Raw genomic sequence first — 20,753 nt, 5'->3', positions numbered from 1 at the left:
AACCAATAATTATATCACCGGAAAGAGCCCGCAGACTTGGACAATTCAAAGTGTACACTGTCAAACCTTATAGCTAACTTCAGGGTGTCGGTTATTTGCGACGGTGTGCGCGCGCATGTTAAAAAATTGCATAATTTTTCCCTAACGCGCCAAAAGAAGTATAACTTCAAAAACTTTCCTCTTTATAATATTAGTATACAGGCCTCTTCCAACGGTAATTGGATTGATTGCCCATAATCACCACGTTGGGCAGACGGTTTGGTGATCCAAGTGGATAATAGCACAGAGGCCGGTATTGCCCGGTCACTCTCACATTCTGTAAGTCATACAACTACAGAGTGGCGACAACTGTATTCTGATCTGCCGTTACCACATGCCATGGCAGTCATTTTTAATACTTACGTGTACGTGTAATGTCACATTGAAATTTATCTTCACCCTAGCATATAAAATTAAATTATTTATTACACCCAAACTAAACATAATACAAAAACAATATAAAAACTAAGTTAGGTGGGAGAGTGGAAGGAGAACAACAGTTATTTTATTTATTTATATTCTTATTCTAACACTATCACTACAGAACACTTAAACCTAATGCGATAGTGTAGCTTTTTAAAAAAAAAAAAATTGTGGTTTCCAACACTGCAAAGGGTAAAATGTATCTAAATACATTATATATTACATATATTTTGTAAAGATTTTTTTCTATGTCTAATTAAGACGATTAAAATAAACATTTTATTTTAAAAAAAATTTGACATATGATATGTTATTGTGGTTTATTTACAATATACGGAGATATTGTTCCGAAGAATTTTTTTTAGATCAGCTAAAGATTAATATTTTGTAATACATCTAATGAAATATAGTTTATTGTAAAACATATATAAAGAATCATAAACACAATTTAAAGATAGTAAAGGTAAAATGGAAGGCCTTATCGCTTAAAAGCGATCTCTACCAGGCAACTTACCAAAGGACATGAAGTTAAAAAGAAGGGTTAGGGTGTACACAAAATAATATTTAAATAATAAACTTAAATTACAAAAATGAAAACCTAAATAATAATAGATTAAACAAGATATACTTTTTTTTATATACCTACACATATAATATAAAAAAAATAACTATAATAATATATAATTATACATTGTACTCTACGTCTGATGGACCATATTTTGTTGAATTTTTGGCTATTGCTTTTTCTTCTCGCTTGCTTAACAAAGACGAGTACCTTTACATCTTTGTTTTCTGGATGTAATCTTATTATTACAGAAACAAAATATATAGCCTATGAAACCTTAATGTATCTTTGGGATTTTTTAAATCGGTTAAGTAGTTTTTGAGTTTACCAGGTACATACAAACATACAGAAACTCAAATTTCCGCTCTAATATAATTTCAAAAGTATAGATTTTGTTACTTCACTGCGCGTTTGGAATGTCATGTCAACAAATAGCTCAGAACAATAGCTGCAATGTAAGACGTGCAGTTAAATTTATACGTACGATGTTCCTTGTACTATATATATGGCATTATTATGGCTGCATTTCATTCTGGCCTTTCCAAGAAGGTTAAACTCACACATTTGAATCAACTTTACAGTGTAATTTAATCACAGACACATTAGTACCCGCCAAATCAATGTGCTTTTTTAAATGTAATGATGTTATTACATTGTAAAATAGTTTTTGTATCACTTTTTTTTACGCGGCACTGAAAATATGTAGCAATATTTAAATCACATTTTGATAATCTTTGCTATAAAAAAAGATCTTATTTAATAGATAAATGTAAGCTTTTGAATCAAAATCGTATCGATAGGGCGCGTTTGGTATCTTCCGCGAGTTAAGTTTTCGTAATTGAAGAACAAATTCGTCATCTTTGAGGAAAAAAATGAAAAACATATTGAAATTAGTATATACAAAAATTAAAAGTTTCTTTTAATAGGGTTATATATTTTATATCGTAAATTTAAAATATATATACATAGCGACTTGAAAAAATGTTTTGTCATTAGTGCAGAAGTCTTTTCTACATAATGGTACACATAGGTGTACTTATTTCGTGAAAAATCTGTTTCAATAGTTAACTAATAAAAGTAAATTACATAAAAGGAAAACAATTATTTAGACATAAAACTGTAAAATTATCATTAAACTAAAATAAGAAAGTTTAGTTTAATTACAGAATGCAGAGTTTGAGATTTTGTACCTATTCGATCACGCGATCAAAAGATTGCCATCTATATAGTAACAATACTGGGCAACAATATTACATCTTGATAACGCTCTTCGGATTCTTTCTTGCAATTTCTTTCTTTTTTATTCAATCACCAGATCGAATAGGTAGAAAATCTTACGTTAGGCACCATTTACTATAAAAATAATCATCACGCATTGATAACCTCTACGCCTCTGTGTCTCCACTACGCTATGTAGATCGCCGCACACAAACATCTCGCATTGCGCACGCGCAACTGCGCAGTGGGTGTTGTCGATCGCGCTGTAATTTCGGACGGTGCAAGCGTTTTATATCCCTACATACGTTTTATGTGACTCTAGTGGAAGTTTGTGCTTAATAAAGAGTATAACCGGTGAGTTGGTTGTATTCTAACATTAAAAATAGTGTTTTGTTGCAATATATTGCGTGAATTGCGGTGAAATCGTTAACGTCCGTTTATACCTACGTAAGTAGTAGCTATCGCTGAGTAATACGATCTAACTGGTATTTTTTAATGTATATGCAGACTTGTCGATAATTTTGAAGAGAGAATTTAGTACAAACTAGTTATATACTAAATACACATAATATATGTATATTAAGTGCTTTTGTACATTAACCTACCTACAACTACAGGTAGATAGGTACGTTTAGTAATTTTTATGAAACATACAATATGGTAAAAACTCTTGATATGTAGGTACAAAAATGGAAGGTAGTTACGTACGGTAGGTAATTATTTTATTTTTACCTGCTAACAGCTTAGTTATCCCTGACTATACCCACCGCACGGCTGGCATGGGATGTTAACATTTTTCTCCACGGTAAAAAGATTTCCTTTTTATATTCTCAACAGTTTTATTCACACCCGGGTAAAAATAATATGCAAATAATACATGTGTCATATTATACGGAGGTACACTCAAACTTTTTCCCTCTGCTGGGCTAGCATGGGCAGGAGACAATTGTCTCCCCGGGGAAAGGATAAAAATGTATCTTCTCCCACAGCTTTATCAATTGTCCGAGCATTGACGCACAAGTGGCAATAATATCCAAATAATATATGTGTAATACCTAATTAACGGATGTAAACTTTTCTTATTCCATGTTCCCGTGCTTTGCAGCAGGGCTAGCACGGGCGGGAGATAAAAATTATATCCCCCGATTATATCCCCTGACAAGGAATATAATTAACTTGCCCACCTGCTAAATCACTGGAACATGGAAACGGAGAAGTTTACCCCCGTTTATTAATACATATATATTATTTCCACATGTGCGCCAGTGCTTTGAGAGTTGATAAAGCTGTGGGAGATGATAGATTTATATCCTTTCCCGGGGAGATAATTGTCTCCTGCCCATGCTAGCCCTCCAGGTGGATACTTTAATTATATCCCCTATCAGGGGATATAATCTGGGGATATAACTTTTGTCTCCTGCCTATGCTAGCACTACTGCACGGCTGCACAAGTGGAAATAATATCAAAATAATATATGTGTAGTAATAAACGGTTGTAAACCTCTCCTATTCCATGTTCCCGTGCTTCAGCAGGTGAATACTTTAATTATATCCCCTGTCAGGAAACATAATTTTTGTCTCCTGCCCATGCGAGCGAGTCGTGAATTGGTGGGCCGTGGGTGAACAAGTTTTTATCCCTTGTCAGTGGATATAATCGGGGGTAAAATTATTATCTCCTGCCAACGCCATCCGTGCTGGATAAACATATTCCCAAAAGAAAATGTATCGCTCATTATATAGTTAAAAGTTGTTATTGTTTTAAATATTATGCCAGACGTTCCTTATGGCTAGTTATAATTCTTCATTAATGTCACGGTTATTTTGACAGTGACAATAAAGTGAAAAACTAGATTTGTATTTATATTTATAGACGAGCGCTTCACTGCAATCACCTGATGGTAAGCGATGATGCAGCCTAAGGTGGAGCGCGTTTGCCTAGAAGATGCCTATTCAATCTTGATTTGAAGGTACTCATATTGTAGGAACTGGGGAAAATGTAAGCTGGAAGAGCATTCCAGATCCTAGCGGTGCGGATCAGAAACGAAGATGCGAAGCGCTTCGTACGCGTCCGCGGTATATCGACCACGTAGAGATGCAGTTCTTTACAGTGCCTCGCGGTTCGATGATAAAAAGGCGAGGAGGGAACTAGATCAAATAGTTCTTGAGCACACTCTCCGAAATATATCCTATAGAACACCGAAAGGCACGCAACCTTGCGACGATGTTCCAAACTCTGAAGTGTTTTATTGGCTAGGTCACCGATGAGCCTTCTAGCACGGCGATCCACCGAATCCAGGGCATCTAGCTGATACTTGGCAGAGCTATTCCATAAATGGGAACAGTACAAGTAGTTATTTGTTACAAAGCGGTGTACTCTTATACTGGATCTAGGACTCACTATAAGTAGGTATCACGAGTCATAGTGCCATATTCGACATCAAGAGCCTTAAATAGTTCACTGGTGGACTAAAGGCAACCAAAGACGTACTTGAGGGTTGGATGGTTTGTCCATATCACCACGCCGCGGTGGGCAGACGGATTGGTGATGGTAGTAGCCAGTAGCATGCATTGAAGGTATGCACAGGGTATTCAGATGATATATAATAAAGAAAATCTCCAGTACGAGTTATAAAAAACTTAAGGATAGGCATTGTAAGAGTTATAAGAAGCCTACCCTCAAGTATTTATAACTCATGCTGGAGATTTTCTTCATTTTATATCATCTGCATACCCTGTGCATACCCTCAATGCACGCCACTGGTAGCAGCGGCACGGGTTCGCTGCTGCCTTTTCAGGGTTATATTCCCTTAGTCGCTTCAACACCCCCTGGAAGAGGGGGGGGGGTGGTGTCACTTGTATTCTGACCCGCCGTCACCACATAGCTCAATATGCCACATTAAAACCTTTAAAAAAACTCCAACCAATATCCATTCCTATTGATGGACAATAGGATATAAGGAAATCAGAATAAAATCTTCAGGAATTATACTAACAATAATTTTATAAGGCGTTTATGAGATACCCTTGACGGCCGATTGGTGCAGTGGGCAGCGACCCTGCTTTCTGAGCCCAAGGCCGTGGGTTCTATTCCCACTACTGGACAATGTTTGTGCGATGAACATAAATGTTTTTCAGTGGCTGGGTGTTTATATGTATATTATTCATAAAAATACTCATCAGTGTTCTTAGTATTGGGTGTTTATATGTATATTATAAGCATTTATGTATATTATACGCAAAAACATTCATCAGTCATCTGAGTACCCATAACATAAGCTACGCTTACTCTGGGGCTAGATGGCGATGTGTGTATTGTCGTAGTATATTTATTTATTTATTTATTTATTTACTACATAAATCGGAATCCATAATCCTTTCATATAAAGGTTCGACATTTAAAATTTTACTTTGATATACAAAATCAATGTCAACACATTTATTAACGATTATAATGGAAAGTTTTAATAATAGAGCTTTTAGTGACTCGGTTCGTCCGGGGAAGTACTCTGTACTACCGCAAGGCATATTTCTGCCGCCAAGCAATTGTTTTTTTACGGTCTGAAGGTCATGCCGGTATTGAAGGCACATAAATCTTAACATACTTACGCTTCGGGTCTATGGACACATCATACAGCTGTGCTTTATAGGACATGTTCCTTGCCCAGCGAAGTGTTGATCTTTTTAAAAGCATACATTTCTACTTACCGTTAGGAGTGGCATCGCCTTGGTCCGTCATTTGTTATTATAACAAAATCTCCGACTCAACTCAATGCTCCTGTTACGGAATACCACAGTCAAACTATAATCATTTAGTATAAGAGAGACCCACTGGATTCATATTAGTAACTGGAGTATAGCTGGTTTGAATGAATGAATGAATGAATACACTTTTATTGTACACCACAGAGAAAATTTACAGAGATACAAATACAACAGCACAATAAGGTAGAACGTACAATTTGGCGGCCTTATCGCTAAACAGCGATCTCTTCCAGGCAACCAAAGGCATACAAGAAAATGTTATAAGAAATAAGTAGGTGGTACAACAAACATATACATAAGCTGGTTTATAGGTTATGTACTCTGTAGTCTGTACTCTGTAAACTATATATACGGGGATAATATTAGGTAGGACCATAGAAATAACACTAAAAGTATAGAAAATACTGATTGCCGAAAAACGTCAAACAGCGACCGTATCATACATTTCATACATCCGTATCATACATTTCATACATTGGGAGTCATACATTTCTATTTTTACCATGTTTGGTTAAAATTCGAGTGGTCCGAGTCTCGTTCGCGGCGACAAGGTGACGCATACACAATATTTCTTGTGTCTTGTAATTAAGATTTCTATGGGTAGGGCCATTATAAAGTGTATAAAGCGTTGTCTAGATACAACCAATCATCCAATCGATATCGCGAACAAGTATTCATGAGGACATAAAACGTAGAAAGGTGATAAGTGAACAATGACTTTGATTCCCTGTGACGAAAACAAACATTACGACACAGGGGAATGATAATCATAGGCACGGCTGACCCTTGGCAAGCCTAGTAGGGTCTGTCAGACCCACACCGGTACGCAAACCGTTGTGGTAACTATAAACCGTCCTCATTTCGTAACAGCCAGCTAATATTACGAAACACTCGACGTCGCAAAACACAATACATTTGTGAGAATAACTGAACCACATTTATCTGAATCGTCAATATTTAAATGCGCAAAGTACTATTAGACGGCCGATTGGCGCAGTTTGCAGCGACCCTACTTTCTGAGTCCAAGGCCGTAGGTTCGATTTCCACAACTGGAAAATGTTTGTGTGATGAGCATGAATGTTTTTCAATGTCCGAGTGTTTATATATATGTTGCTATTTATTTACGTATATTATTCATAAAAATATTCATCAGTCATCTTAGTACCCATAACACAAGCTACGCTTACTTTGGGGCTAGATGGCGATGTGTGTATTGTCGTAGTATATTTATTTATTTATTAAAGTAAAGCCTTAGAAAAATGAAGAAGACTACCTAGACTAAACACAATATAAATTAAGAGTCTCCCCAAAGTTTTGCAGTCTATTTTTTGTTTACAATAGTTTTTATGGAGTAGGTAAAGGTAAAATATTTAAAAACCATTAATAGTTTTTAATGTAATTTTTTTTCTTAGCGTCCAAGGAAATGTATTAGGACGGATAACATAATAAAATTTATAGAAAGAAATATTGGCAACCCCAGTTACTCTCCAGGTTGAAAAAGCTTTCGTATTAATTCCTCTTATTGCAAGCCGATTTATTAAAGTGCGATAAAAAGAGAAAAACAACACTATTTGGAAAATAAGAGTCTGAGAGACGTACCAGGCATAATGTGTAACTATTTACCGCCAGGTAAGCTAAGGGTGTGTGGCGACTGAAGATCAGAATACAGTCGTTTTCTCTCCCCGTTGGGTGTCGTACGAGGCGACTAATGGTATTAGTCGCCTTGTAAGACACCAACAGCCAACGCTGGTTCCCGTTCTCCGTTAAATATAAAGGAGAACGGGAACCAGCGTTCTCAGTGTTACTGCGATCACCAACCTGTCTGCCCAGCTTGGTGATTATGGCAAACACTTCCATTGGGAAAGGCCTTTTGCCCAGCAGCGGACTGTTACAGGCTATTGATGATGCTAAGGGTTAAAATTAAATAAATTATTATAATAGTCATATTTTTTTTGGGCACCAAATTAGCTCTTCATCAAATACATTAAAAATGCCATTAAACAATCATTAATTATTGATAACCGTAGTAGGTAAATATCTACCATTCAATTAATATGTATCGATGCATTGTGTAGGTAAATGGTCACTTAAACAACCCACCATATTATTTTAATCGTGTATTTAAAATACGTAGGTACGTATACCGAGCTTGACTCATTTGGTACTTACCTATTAATATTCAACACGTTTATCACCAGCTGCAAAAACAAACGACAGCTGGCATTGATTTTTGATAAGAGCATATACTATTTTGCTACAGCCATGATAAACTAGTGGTTAGGATTCAGCCTCCCATTCATCATATCAACCAATTACCGACCCACTACATACAGGACACGGATCTCCTACAATGAGAAGGGTTTAGGCTGTGGACTCTACACCCCTTTGAGAACATTATAGACAACTCTCGGGCATGCCGTTTTTTTCCTTCGCCGTTGAAGCAATTGATTGCTTAAAACGCACGTAACTCAGAAATCCTATTGTAAAGAGCTGGCTTGCGTTGCATCGCGACGGAAACCGTAAATAGTAGGTTATACGTGTACGAACCGTCTTTTGGGGTAATTTATAATATTTTATTTGTATTTTTTTTAATTGTTTTCATTTCATTTATAATTTTTTAGATCTTTTAAAATACTTTGCTACTTTTTTTACGTTTATATTGAGTAAAAGGGTTTTTTCAGGGTTTTACCTGAATGAAACAATTATTATTATTATTACTATTATTTAGAAAAGTTAGTGGTGCATGCTGGGATCGAGCTCGGCCCCTCGAAATTAAAGCCGAATTCCTAACCACATTCCTAACCACCGCTGCATATTGCATATTTTTCGGAGTTATGCGCGTTTTTAAACAATTAAATATCACTTTGTTTAACCCGTGGAATCTACATGCCTGGGAGTTATTCATAATGTTCTCACTCAATACAAACTTAACATAAACCCTTCTCATTCCGGTAATGATAATAATGATGATGATGAAGATGTGAACCCTATTTTAGGAAACTGGTGGAGTGATGATGCGGTTTAAATGTTTGAGGGCTAACCTTTTAGGGTTATAGCTAACCTATATACATCCATATCTATACATCCATACATATTTTTTGATTTTTCGAGAAGATAGTATAATTTCTAGTAGGTATAAAACTATTGTAAAGTTAATTGTATTGTTATAATTATGTTTTTTGTTTACGTTTTTATTTTTGTATTTTCTTTTTTTTTGTCCTCGTTTTAATCTGCTATGTATTTAATTAGTGTAATTGGTGTCAAGGTGGAGGTACTAATTGAATTAAAGTAAATAAATATCTGCCCTATATAACTGTGCATTTCTATTAAGCAGTGGATAAAAAGTAGGCTATAAATAATCATATCCGTGCAAGAAATCACGCGTACTTTCGTATTTATACAGTAGTTATTTTATATTTACAATTGGTGTGCAATAAAGCGTTCATTATTGCACACGACAGAAAGTTAATATATTCACAAATATTTTTTTATGTTACGCTCAGACGATAATTTATTTTTACAGATCAAAATGAGAGTCGCCAGAAAATGCGGCTTCAGGGCCAGCCCTCGTGCTAGCTGCTTCTTCATTGGATACTTGAGTCTGGTATAAAATGTTTTACTAAGAAACCCTACCATTGCCAGTATGTATAGTTTTCTGTTAAATATGGGCCTAATAAGAAGGCTCAGAGTCACTCAGCGGGCGATGAAGAGGGCTATGCTAGGAATATCTATACGTGATCAAATCAGAAATGAGGAGATCCGCAGAAGAACTAGAGTTACCGACAAAGATAAGCGAGTTGCGAAGCTGAAGTGGCAATGGGCAGGGCACATAGCTCGGAAAACCGATGGACGTTGGGGTCTTAAGGTGCTGGAATGGCGACCCCGCACCGGTAATCGCAGCGTAGTTCGGCCCCTAACGAGGCGGACAAATGACATCAGACGAGTCGCTGGGAGCCGCTGGAGGCAAGCGGCCCAGGACCGTGTATTGTGGAACTCCCTACATAAGACCTATGTCCAGCAGTGGACGTCGATTGGTTGACATTATGATGATGATTATAGTTTTAAAGGCAACCATGCAACCTTTGGATACAATGGACAAGGGCTTGACACTAACTCGACCCTTAATAAAGCATTGAAACTTGAGCTTCATGTCTTACTAGTTGATTGTTGCTCATATTCTTCATTCGCGTTTATTGTGGTTTTATACAAATTCTGAGGGAATCTGGTTTCATGGGATACAAAGTCGCCTATTTTAGTATCCGTCCTTCTATGCCCAAATTCAAGCTGATTGGTTGCTGACTTAGGGCGTAAAGAAAAGACAAACAAACAAACACACTTTCGCATTTATGATATTAAGTTAGGATAAGTTGGGAAGTTAGAATGGGAAGTTGTGCCGTAAAGTGTTGTGTTATTGTGGATCACACGTCACACAACGTGTAAATAAAAACCGAAATAATACTTCCCAGGCTTTAGAGATACATTATGTACTGTCTCTGAGACTTATCCATGAAAGCGAAAACCTATAAGTTTTTGAGTAAACAACTGCCATAGTTTTCATATGAAATCAGATACCGCCCTAATGTCACATACAAAATTAAAATCATGTGACTCCTGTCACTTTATGAGGTACGCGTCGCGTAGCGTAGGTACTATGCGTGTGTCGGTATTTTATTTTCAATAGGGTTGTCATAAGCAAACACTTGGAATGTTTTGAATTCGCGTGTATGGAAAAATAAATATGCTTCTTTTAATTAAAAATGTTTACAGAATGATTCCTCATAAAATATACTTATAAATTCTTAAACATTATTTCGTAATTCGGTTACAAGTTGTATACTACTGGCACACATTTATAGGAAACTTTGCGTAATGTAAAATAAAATAAAGCTCATTTTCCAATGCTTTCATTTCAATCGAGGCGGTGTAGTATGCATATAATATAATGCGTGAAGGCCATACCTCATTATTTCCATCAAGCTAGATTTTCTATGGTATAAAACATGTAGAAAATAATCACCATAAGCCTATCAATTTCCCACTACTGGGTCAGGCTTCTTCTTTAATAAAATAGAGAGATTTTGAAGTGTAGGCCCACCACACTACTCTAATGTGAGTTGATAGACTTTAACTATTACTGGTTAGTGATTATTTATATAACCGGGGCTGACAGCATAACGTGCTCTCCAAAGCAAAGCTGGTGAGAACTCAGGACCTCATTTCCTTACTAGAACATAGAAGAAAAAGTCTTTATTGCACATACAAACAGAAAGTCTGGTAATAAAATAAACGATAATAAATAACATATGCACTAGCTAGATTTTATCTGTGTTAAGGATAACCAGCCAGTATAAATAATAAAAAAAATATTTATATATATGTTTTAACTATATAAACAACATAAAATACTAACTACTGTACCAAAAAGTATATTAATATCAATTAATAGAAGAGTAAATAATCATTATAGATAGTCTACTTCATTCTTGACAACCGACTGACAGCCGACTGGCGCAGTGGGCAGCGACCTGCTTTCTGAGTCCTTGGCCGTGGGTTCGATTCCCACAAGGGGCCATCCATAAAGTACGTCACACGAATTTTAGGACTTTTGAACCCCTCCCCCCGTCCTTGTCACAGGTTGTCACATTTTTATAACCCCCCCCTCCTGATGTGACGTCACACAATTTTTAAATTTATGTATGTATTTAAAAATAATCGAGAGAAAACAGCTATTTTCATAGTAAGTAAGTAGTACTTGTCGAAGGTCTCGCAAACAACCGACGTGCGGAACGATAGAAAAGCGAGCGAGCACTCGCCGACGACTTAAACCTATTTAAATCGTTACCATTCAAAATTGTCGTGAATTTGAGTGTCTCACTTGCATTACAACGCCGCTCTAGAAGTTAAATGACGTTGCATGAGAGATTATCGCATAGCGAGAATGCTAAATTATTAATAAATATAGATCAAGTTCGTAAATTTTTTAAATTTTTAATTCACATCCAAACTTTGCGTTTTAGTATTTTAAATTTTAACATGTGACGTCACAAAAGTATTGACCCCCATGCCCCTTGTCACACGATGTCACACTTCGGTGATACCCTCCCTCCCCATTAACGTGTGACGTACTTTATGGATGGCCCCCAACTGGAAAATGTTTGTGTGATGAACATGATTGTTTTTCAGTGTCTCGGTGTTTATCTGTATATTATAAGTATTTATGTGTATTATATCCATTAAAATATTGAACAGCTATCTTAGTACCCATAACACAAGCTACGCTTACTTTGGGGCTAGATTGCGATGTGTGTATTGTCATAGTATAATCTGTAACTTGTATATTGGATCTGTGGAGGGGTGATAACAAAGTTGAACCTCCGAAATTTAACTATCGCTTCAGGTCAATGCTGTCAACAAGCGAAATATTAACCTATCTCTGTCAGTATGAGGTCACATAATCATGAATCCGATTAAGATTTCCGTATTATCAACACACTAGAAACAGGCATAAAGTGGCATGGCTTTTAAATCACGTAATGTTAATATTGGATCTACGAGTAAAAGCGGTAATCGCTCAATGGGTAGGAATTAGACTTCACTTTTGGGGTTACAAGTTCGAATCCCAGCACCGATAACTGTTCTAAGTTATTTGCGTTTTAAAAAGATTCAAATATCACTTGCTTCAACGGTGAAGGAAAACATCGCGAGTAAACCTGCATGCCCGAGAGTTCTCGATAATTTTCTCAAAGGCGTGTGGAGTCCACCAATCCGCACTGGGCCAACGTGGTGGACTAAGGCCTTAACCCCTATTCAATTTGGGAGGAGAGTACATGTAGTGGGTGGGTGATGGGTTGATAAGTTTAATGAACGTAATAATACACAATATTTACGTCGAAGTTACTATACATTTGAAAAAACCATGTAAAAGTGTTTACTTGTTTGTTTGCTACTTATGTTCTGCTCAGTCTTTGAACCCATATTGATGAAATTTAGCACATAATATAGTAGAAGTATATAATGAGGTTTTGCAGATGGTGATAGAATAATTACTATTATCCCGGACCAGCTGCTAGTTACAGTTACTTTTGATTGTTTGAAATGGATTATTAGAAAACCCGTTAAAGTCACAGGCATAAGCTAGTTACATAATAAAAAAGGTTATTTATTGTTCGATATTGTAAAATAACAACTACTTGGTTTAAATTGGTAGAATGGGGTTCGATTCCCACAACTGGAAAAATGTTAATCTGATGAAGATTTTATTCTTTTATTTTCTTAACAATAATGAATGTTTTTCAGTTTCATGGGTGTTTATCAGTATGTTATAAATATTGACGTGTATTATATTTATATTTTATATACGTCTATATATTCATCAGCAATCTTAGTACCCATAACTCAAGCTACGCTTACTTTGAAACTAGATGGCGGTGTGTGTGTTGTCGTAGTATATTTTTTAATTTATTAATTTAGAATATTCTTTCTGTTTAGATTTAAAGCAATAGAATAACTTTAAGTCACAAAGGTGTTTTTAATTAACAAGTATATCTTGTAAATTTAAAGCACTTTGAAATAAATTTTTAATTGTTATTTCCAGTGGTGTATGATGATTATATAAAATGAAAAAAATCTCCAGTCCGAGTTATAAATACTTAAGGATATGCTTTTTATAACTCGTACTGGAGATTTTCTTCATTTATATCAGCTGCATACCCTGTGCTTGTCCTCTATGCACGTTATTGCAAATATTATATTTCTTAATTTACCAATTTTTCCATCTTTTGTTTTCGCAGATAGCCAGTCTCGTCGCCATCGGATTTCATGTGGTCATTGTTTTCATTGTCACCAGTGGCTTTCAATGCGACGTTAGCAAGGAGAGCGTGAGTAATTCAATATTGACAGCACTTATGTTACTTACTCGGAATTTCATTCACGTGCTAAGCTTGCTGAGTGATATAAACATTTAGGTAGGTTATTTAATTTTGGAATGATCTTCCACGTAGCATTCGTTACGCTTAACCACATAATATTTTTAAGACTCTTCTAAAGAATTGTTATTTGACACTGCAAGTATGTTTATTATATTCCACATTACAATGTTCTCTACCGTTAATATTATGTATTAGTTTATTTTACAGCAGTGAATATTTATCTACTATTTTTGTAAATACCAATATGTAAGTTATTTTTTGCATTTTGCGCATCGCTATAACAATTCATATGTGAGTCAATTCCTCATAATGGTTGCCTGGAAGAAATAACTATAAGTAATATGATTAATGTTTGATTAATTAATTAATGCAATTGTTACAGTGGTGAAAATATTATTTTGATTAGTTTAAGTCTTTGAAAGGTAATTTTGTTAGGTAAACTTGTCATCATCATGACCATCAACAATCCATTTCCGGCATAGGACAAGGAATAGATCACTTCTTAGAATGAAAAAGATGGAGACCGTAGTCATTCCCACTGCTTTTTTTTTTCAAATTGACATAAAAAGTAATCCAAAGAATACATATAAAGTCTGTGATTTCCACACTAGGATTTCGCTGTGTCGTGGAAATCAGTAAGAAGCCTGAAAGAACATTAAAATGCACATAACTCCTGAAGGTTAGATATGCGTACGGGAACCAAACTTGATGCCTCGACAGGAATGCTGTAGACTGAATGCTGAATATGGGTATCCAATTTGGTTACACGACCCTCACAGAGTTCCATTTCAAATGTAAACATTATATTGACATTCTCTTTTGAAAATATATAAGTAACCTTTATGACACTCAAATTCAAATTCAAAATTCATTTATTTCAAGTAGGCCTAATATAAGCACTTTTGAAACGTCAAGTCTGTCTGTTTGTAGTGATTCTACCACCGGTTCGGAAGGCAGATTCTACCGAGACGAAGCCGGCAAGAAACTCAGCAGTTGCTCTTTTCCAACATCAACAATTTACATTTTGTATTCTAACATTCATTTTTCTATCTTGTGAGAGCTGAAAGCGGAGCCGGATGCTTCCAAGCAACCTTGTCATTAAAAAATTCATCTGTAATGGAATTGTGATTGGATTAATAAATTTACACGATATTGAAAGTCGGGGGTTTTTTTTTTTTAATTTTACGTCTGCTTCTGTTTTAGCTCCGCGCCGTCCAATGGAAATGGTTGGATCCGGTTGTCGGGCTCATAAACCTTGGAAACCACGGTTTCTACCCTTTCCCACTGTCGTTTCACTACTACAATAACATTCCGATCGACTATATGCCAATAACGGAGAATCAGCCTGCATGTTACCCTGGGATGCTGCATTTACAAATAATCGACATACTGTATTTCTTGGTTAACGCCGTTTGGCTCAAGTTCGTCTTGGCTTTCGTAGGTGCAGTTCATAAGGTTAGTATTTTTTTGCTCAACTGGTTCAACATTTTTAAGATTAATAAAAATGTTATCATACCTCGCGTGTATTTTAACATCTCAACAACTTTTTTGCTCAACTGGCTCAACATTTGATAGATTAATAAAAATGTCATCATACCTCGCGTGTATTGTAACATCTCAATACGATTACTGTGGTGTTTTTTTTTATACTTATTAATTTATGTACCAACCACATAAGCCACCTGATGGTTAGTGGTAAACCATCGCTTATACACAGAGCAACATTTTACAGGTAGTGAATAAAACACATCTTGCAAAGTGATGTTTAGATGACACTGTGAGATGGTGATAACAAAAAGAGCAACCGGCTAAATTTGTTGTGGGCTTCTTAAATAAAAACAATTTGAAGTTATTTCCTGCCTAGTTATTGTATGTTAGCACTTCTGGCCATACATGTTATACTTAAAGCACTGTTCACTAAAAATCTGACCGGTACCGAAACAGCTGTTATGTCATTCACAAACTGCTATTAGCCTATTAAGGTTCTCATGCTGACCACAGGCCTCCTCTTACATAGAGCATAGACCCATAACGCTTTTGTAATGCGGGTTGGCGGGTATTAACGATTTTTTTTACATGTTAGTGATAAGCCGGGACTGACATGGCTTAACATGGACTAACATCCGAGGAAGGGGATGGGCATCGCCAATTTCCTAACATCATCGTGGTGCTGAGAGGTTTTACACGCTTTAGAAGTTATATTTCTTAGGCGTATGGAAAAAATAAAAACTAAAATGCAGTAGTGATTAACGATAATATTAAAATTAATCAAAAAGATTTTATTTAAATAATAACGTCATAATATTTATTTATTCACACTGTTTGTACTGTTAGGAAACACGTGTTCTAAATATATAAATACTAGAATATACAACTTGAACATAGTTATAGATTTTCGTGCCACCTAGAACTAACTTTACGATGTAGAATTCAGGTGTCGGTGTGCGCGCGCATCGTAAAAATTCACTCCATCGCGCCAAAAGATATATAAATTCAAAAAATCTTTCCAGAAAGATCCAGAACCGATTCGTATGTTCCTTGTCATGTCTACAGTAAAGCTGGCAGTTCAGTTACTGGATTTGAGCTTCCAGTCGTCATTCGGAAACACCGTCGTCCTCACTTCTTTCAAAATTGCGGATATTTGTACGTATTTTGCTTAACTATGACCTAAAAATTGATCTTGACGTCTGGTGACCCAAGAGCTGGCGCTTATTTAGCCCAACGGCTAAAAAGTCTTAACAATTCAAAGGGCCAAAACCGCCAGTATTTTGGGTACCATGCCAATAAGTGAACACTTAGACGGCTTATATATTTTTTGATATTAATTTTAGGAAATAATTATTATTATTTTTGTGAAATGTAATAATATTAATTTAATGGTTCGCTCGAAATTTTCAACAACTCTAAAAAAAAATCCGAAAGCGAGTAATGAACCAAAAATACAAGTCAATACTTTATTAAAGTTTCAAAGAATAATTGTGACACAAAAATGATAATAATTACAAAGTAACATTAATATAGTGGACCCCTGGTAGTCCGACAAAGATTTTGCAGGGCAGTGTCGAACTATCGAATTCGTCGAATTATAGAGTACTGCCTAAGACCCCTAGTCCGGATTTTTTTACAAAAGAGTACCTTGTAATCCGACCACAATAGTGATGGTGCGTACAAGTTGTAACTTGTTCAATCATGCTTAGCGAATACGTATTCAATAATAAATAATAGACCATGTCGGATTACAGGGGGCGCCGGATTAGACAGGGGCCGGACTACCGGGGGTCCACTGTATTTACAAAAGATATTAGCCGTCTAACTTATTAGCCAATATAATAATACCACTGAATAATTATTCAAGTAGTTTTATAATCCATAGATTACAGAACAAATAATAAATTCGAATGCAAATAGGAGTCCCGGTCGGTAACCATTATAGTCTAGTCGACAAGTTGAAAATGGTACAAAATAGAGAATTCTTATATTATATATTCTTAAAATTATGTGCGATAGCTCATTGGATCCGGAATGACGTCTAGAAAAATGTGCCAAAACTATAACGTTTACGAATTGAACGTTAATTCTTAAAATGGATACCGACTGTGCGTCATTCGTCACTTTTTTTCTTTACTTTTATTAGCCCAACCCGGAAATCGTTCCTCGTGATTTCTTAGTCGAGCATACTAAGTATACATAATTCATGCTTGAATAGAGCATTCGTTACTTTGCGTTTTATTGTTAATATCTATAATATACCTAGGTACAACGATGTTAAGCTTATTTTGCTATATACTTCGCGAAAAGTCAAATCCGCAAATATATTATGTATGTTATATATTTATAAATATTATGTTTATGTTATATTTATTTAAATTATTTATATATTTGTTTCTATACAATTTGGTATTTATGTATATATATCAACACTCTTGGCTACAACTATCCCGTTCTCTTGCTGTAAGTCCTGTCTTTGTTGCCTGTAAGAGTTCTTGCAGCAATAAGGCCGCCTTTGCATGTCTACATTGTTTACTGTATACTCCTTACTGGTTCTTTTCCTGTGTGTTGCACGTGCAATTTCTTCTTCTATGAAGCTTCTAAACATAATGTAAATCCTAACGTTCATTGTAAACTCGTAAAAAAACCGTTTATTTATGCATAGCAAATAACATGCTGTACATGGTGTTTGCTCCCATGCTTCTAAACATAACGTAAATATAGTATCTTTAAATTTTATTGTATTGGTATGTAGATTTTTGTCATTATATAGATATATTGAATATCCTTAGTAGTTATTATGTAGTATATTGTACCTTTATTTGACCTATACCACAATTAAATCATCTTACTCACATCCTGGTGTAGCTGGAAGAGATCTCTTACAGAGATAAGCTTTCCTTTGTACACTTCATGTATGTGTATCTTATGTTCACAATCACAATTTATGGTACATAAATAATAATTAAATAAATAGTATTTGCTATTAAGTAAAGTACTTTATCTTTCAGGCATTGCTACACTTTATCTGGTGCTGATCAAAAAATACATTACATATTTAAGAATCGAAATGGCTAGAAAGGACGTCGACCAACCACCATCTTACATTGAATGTCTTATAAATGGACCATCCACTAAGGTTGATGAGAAGAAAGATGTCTTTTTTATTATAGAAGAGAAGAAAACGGAGCCTAAAGAAGAACAGCAACAATGATGAAGGATTTAATAGAAATCCGTCATTAATACGTTAAGAAATTTTTATTTATTATACTATTAACGTGTATAATTATTCAAGAAGGGTTTTAATTATGACATTGTTGTATCCATAGTTGCATGCTGACTGGATTATAACGAGGTTTAGACGCTTCTGGTCTATAAATAAAACCAAAAACTTTGTCCTAAATTTTTTCTTTTTTCATTACATAATATATAATTTATTATTTTTTTTAATATAATTTATACATTACACAATTTCCTCGCGAACAAAAAATTCGTTCAGAATTCGTTTCGTTCCTTAAAAAGTTCGCGTAGAAATTGTGATGTTTATACCTTCATTATTCTCTGAAACTACCCCTGCGTATCCAAAAATACATGTCAATGTCCTTCTGTGTCAAAACAGATTTAACCCTCTGGAACCGTACGTTTTTCCGGGATAATAATGGGGGGCGATAAAATACCCCTACAAGTATTGTTTTATGCTAAGCACCAAAGTAATTTAGACGGTCTGGAGGATCACTTTTTTTTTATAAAAAAGCAAAAATTTTAATTTTTGTACGTTTCAAACAAATAATTTTGGATGTTGAGATGAAATGTTACGAGCAGATTTCAATGTTGCAGTATTAACTTCATCAATCAGTTTGTACGAAAGTTTGAACACAAGAACTTGGTATTTTTGCAAAAACATGAACTGTATAGCTATATTATGGATTGATATATACAAAATATAAGTACATATATGTAAACATAAATATCTATATATTTATTAAAAATTTAATTGTTCCAAAAAATATCTTAAAAACGCCATTTGAAATAATAATTCTAATTACATGTTTAGTTTAAAATTTTGGAGGTCACGTAATTAGCACTAGGTTTAAAAGTGAGCCTCGGTCAAAATAAGTTTGGAAACCTATGGCTTCATAAAATAAAGCAAAAAATCCAAAACACATATCATACAAATGAAAGATTATTTTTTTCAAGCCAAAAGCGCTTTTAATTAGTGCCTTTTATACTATGGTCCTAACCTAGTAAATGCAGATATTACGAGTATGTAATATTTTGGTAAAATCCCAAAAGCGTCCAACGAAATTACTCATCATCTGTCCGTATATGTGAAAACTATTCATTGCCCTCGACTACAACCGCATAGGTTTTTCGGCTTAAAGACATTTATTTCTCAAAAAGAACACAAATAGTCCACTTACATCGAGTATACAATAATATTTTAAAATTAGTTGATACAAAATCTCAAAGTCCTTTACAAATGTACCATATTATTTAAAAGTAAAATTTTTTGCGGGTGGTTAAAGAAAAAGTTAGCGAGCGATAATACAAATCGTTTTATAAGAAAGAGGTCACTTAACTACTCAACTAAACGGTATTTTCTTAACTGAACGGTATTTTGGTTTTTCAATGTCCTGCAGGAACCATTTTCATATTTCCAAATGTATTAAATTTAATAATTAATCGAATCCATAATATTTGAAATGAAGATTAAACTATTACTGCTATCCCATTTCTGTTGATAAGGAGGATGGCTCCTTACTTTCTTCAATTCAAACTAGCTGTTGCCCGCGACTTCGTCTGCGCTTGACTTTGTTTTTTGATTTCATGCATTCAATTTAGTTGTAAGTCTAAAAATATTAAAAGTATTCAGTATCACTAAGCCTTAAATGAGGGGTTTGCTGCTGTCCGCTGGGGAGTTCTGTCCTCTATCTGCAACCATATTCAGATCTACACAAAGTTTGGGCAAAATTAAACACATATTATAACCTCTATAGTACAAAAAAATAATTTAAATCGGTTATAATTTGTCGGAGTTACGGTGTAAACCCGTTAAACACTTTCATCCCCTCTCCCAAAGGAACCGAGGTTAATGTCGGGATAAAAAGTATCCTATATTACTTCTAACACTTCCAAAAATATGTGCACAAAGTTTCATGAGGATCGGTTAAGTAGTTTTTGCGTGAAAGCGTAACAAACAAACTTACATTGACATAATATTAGTAGGGATAGGGATAGCTTATAAGCTAGCTTATATGACACGTTTGTCGGTTTACCATAACCATCTATTGATTACTTACTGAATCCAGTCGAAAAGTATCGACATCTGT

The 20,753-nt window shown here is 35.1% G+C and overlaps 1 protein-coding gene across 2 annotated transcripts; it reads left to right on the top strand.

The window, feature by feature from the left end:
• Nucleotides 1-2,455: 2,455 nt before the first annotated feature.
• On the top strand, nt 2,456-18,826 carry LOC120633759. Of its 2 annotated transcripts, none has more exons than XM_039904095.1 (6): nt 2,456-2,599; nt 9,531-9,611; nt 13,798-13,884; nt 15,139-15,390; nt 16,446-16,578; nt 18,435-18,826. In XM_039904095.1, the coding sequence occupies exons 2-6, from the start codon at nt 9,537-9,539 to the stop codon at nt 18,635-18,637; spliced, it is 750 nt and encodes a 249-aa protein (XP_039760029.1). In that variant the 5' UTR covers nt 2,456-2,599; nt 9,531-9,536; the 3' UTR covers nt 18,638-18,826. The 2 variants fall into 2 exon arrangements, with proteins under 2 accessions (XP_039760029.1, XP_039760028.1); XM_039904094.1 differs by having other exon boundaries at nt 2,456-2,692.
• The last annotated feature ends 1,927 nt before the right edge of the window (nt 18,827-20,753 follow it).

This window comes from Pararge aegeria, chromosome 22, assembly GCF_905163445.1.
Source record: "Pararge aegeria chromosome 22, ilParAegt1.1, whole genome shotgun sequence".
In the NCBI taxonomy this organism is placed as follows: domain Eukaryota; kingdom Metazoa; phylum Arthropoda; class Insecta; order Lepidoptera; family Nymphalidae; genus Pararge; species Pararge aegeria.
This window is presented reverse-complemented; position numbering and strand designations above follow the sequence as displayed.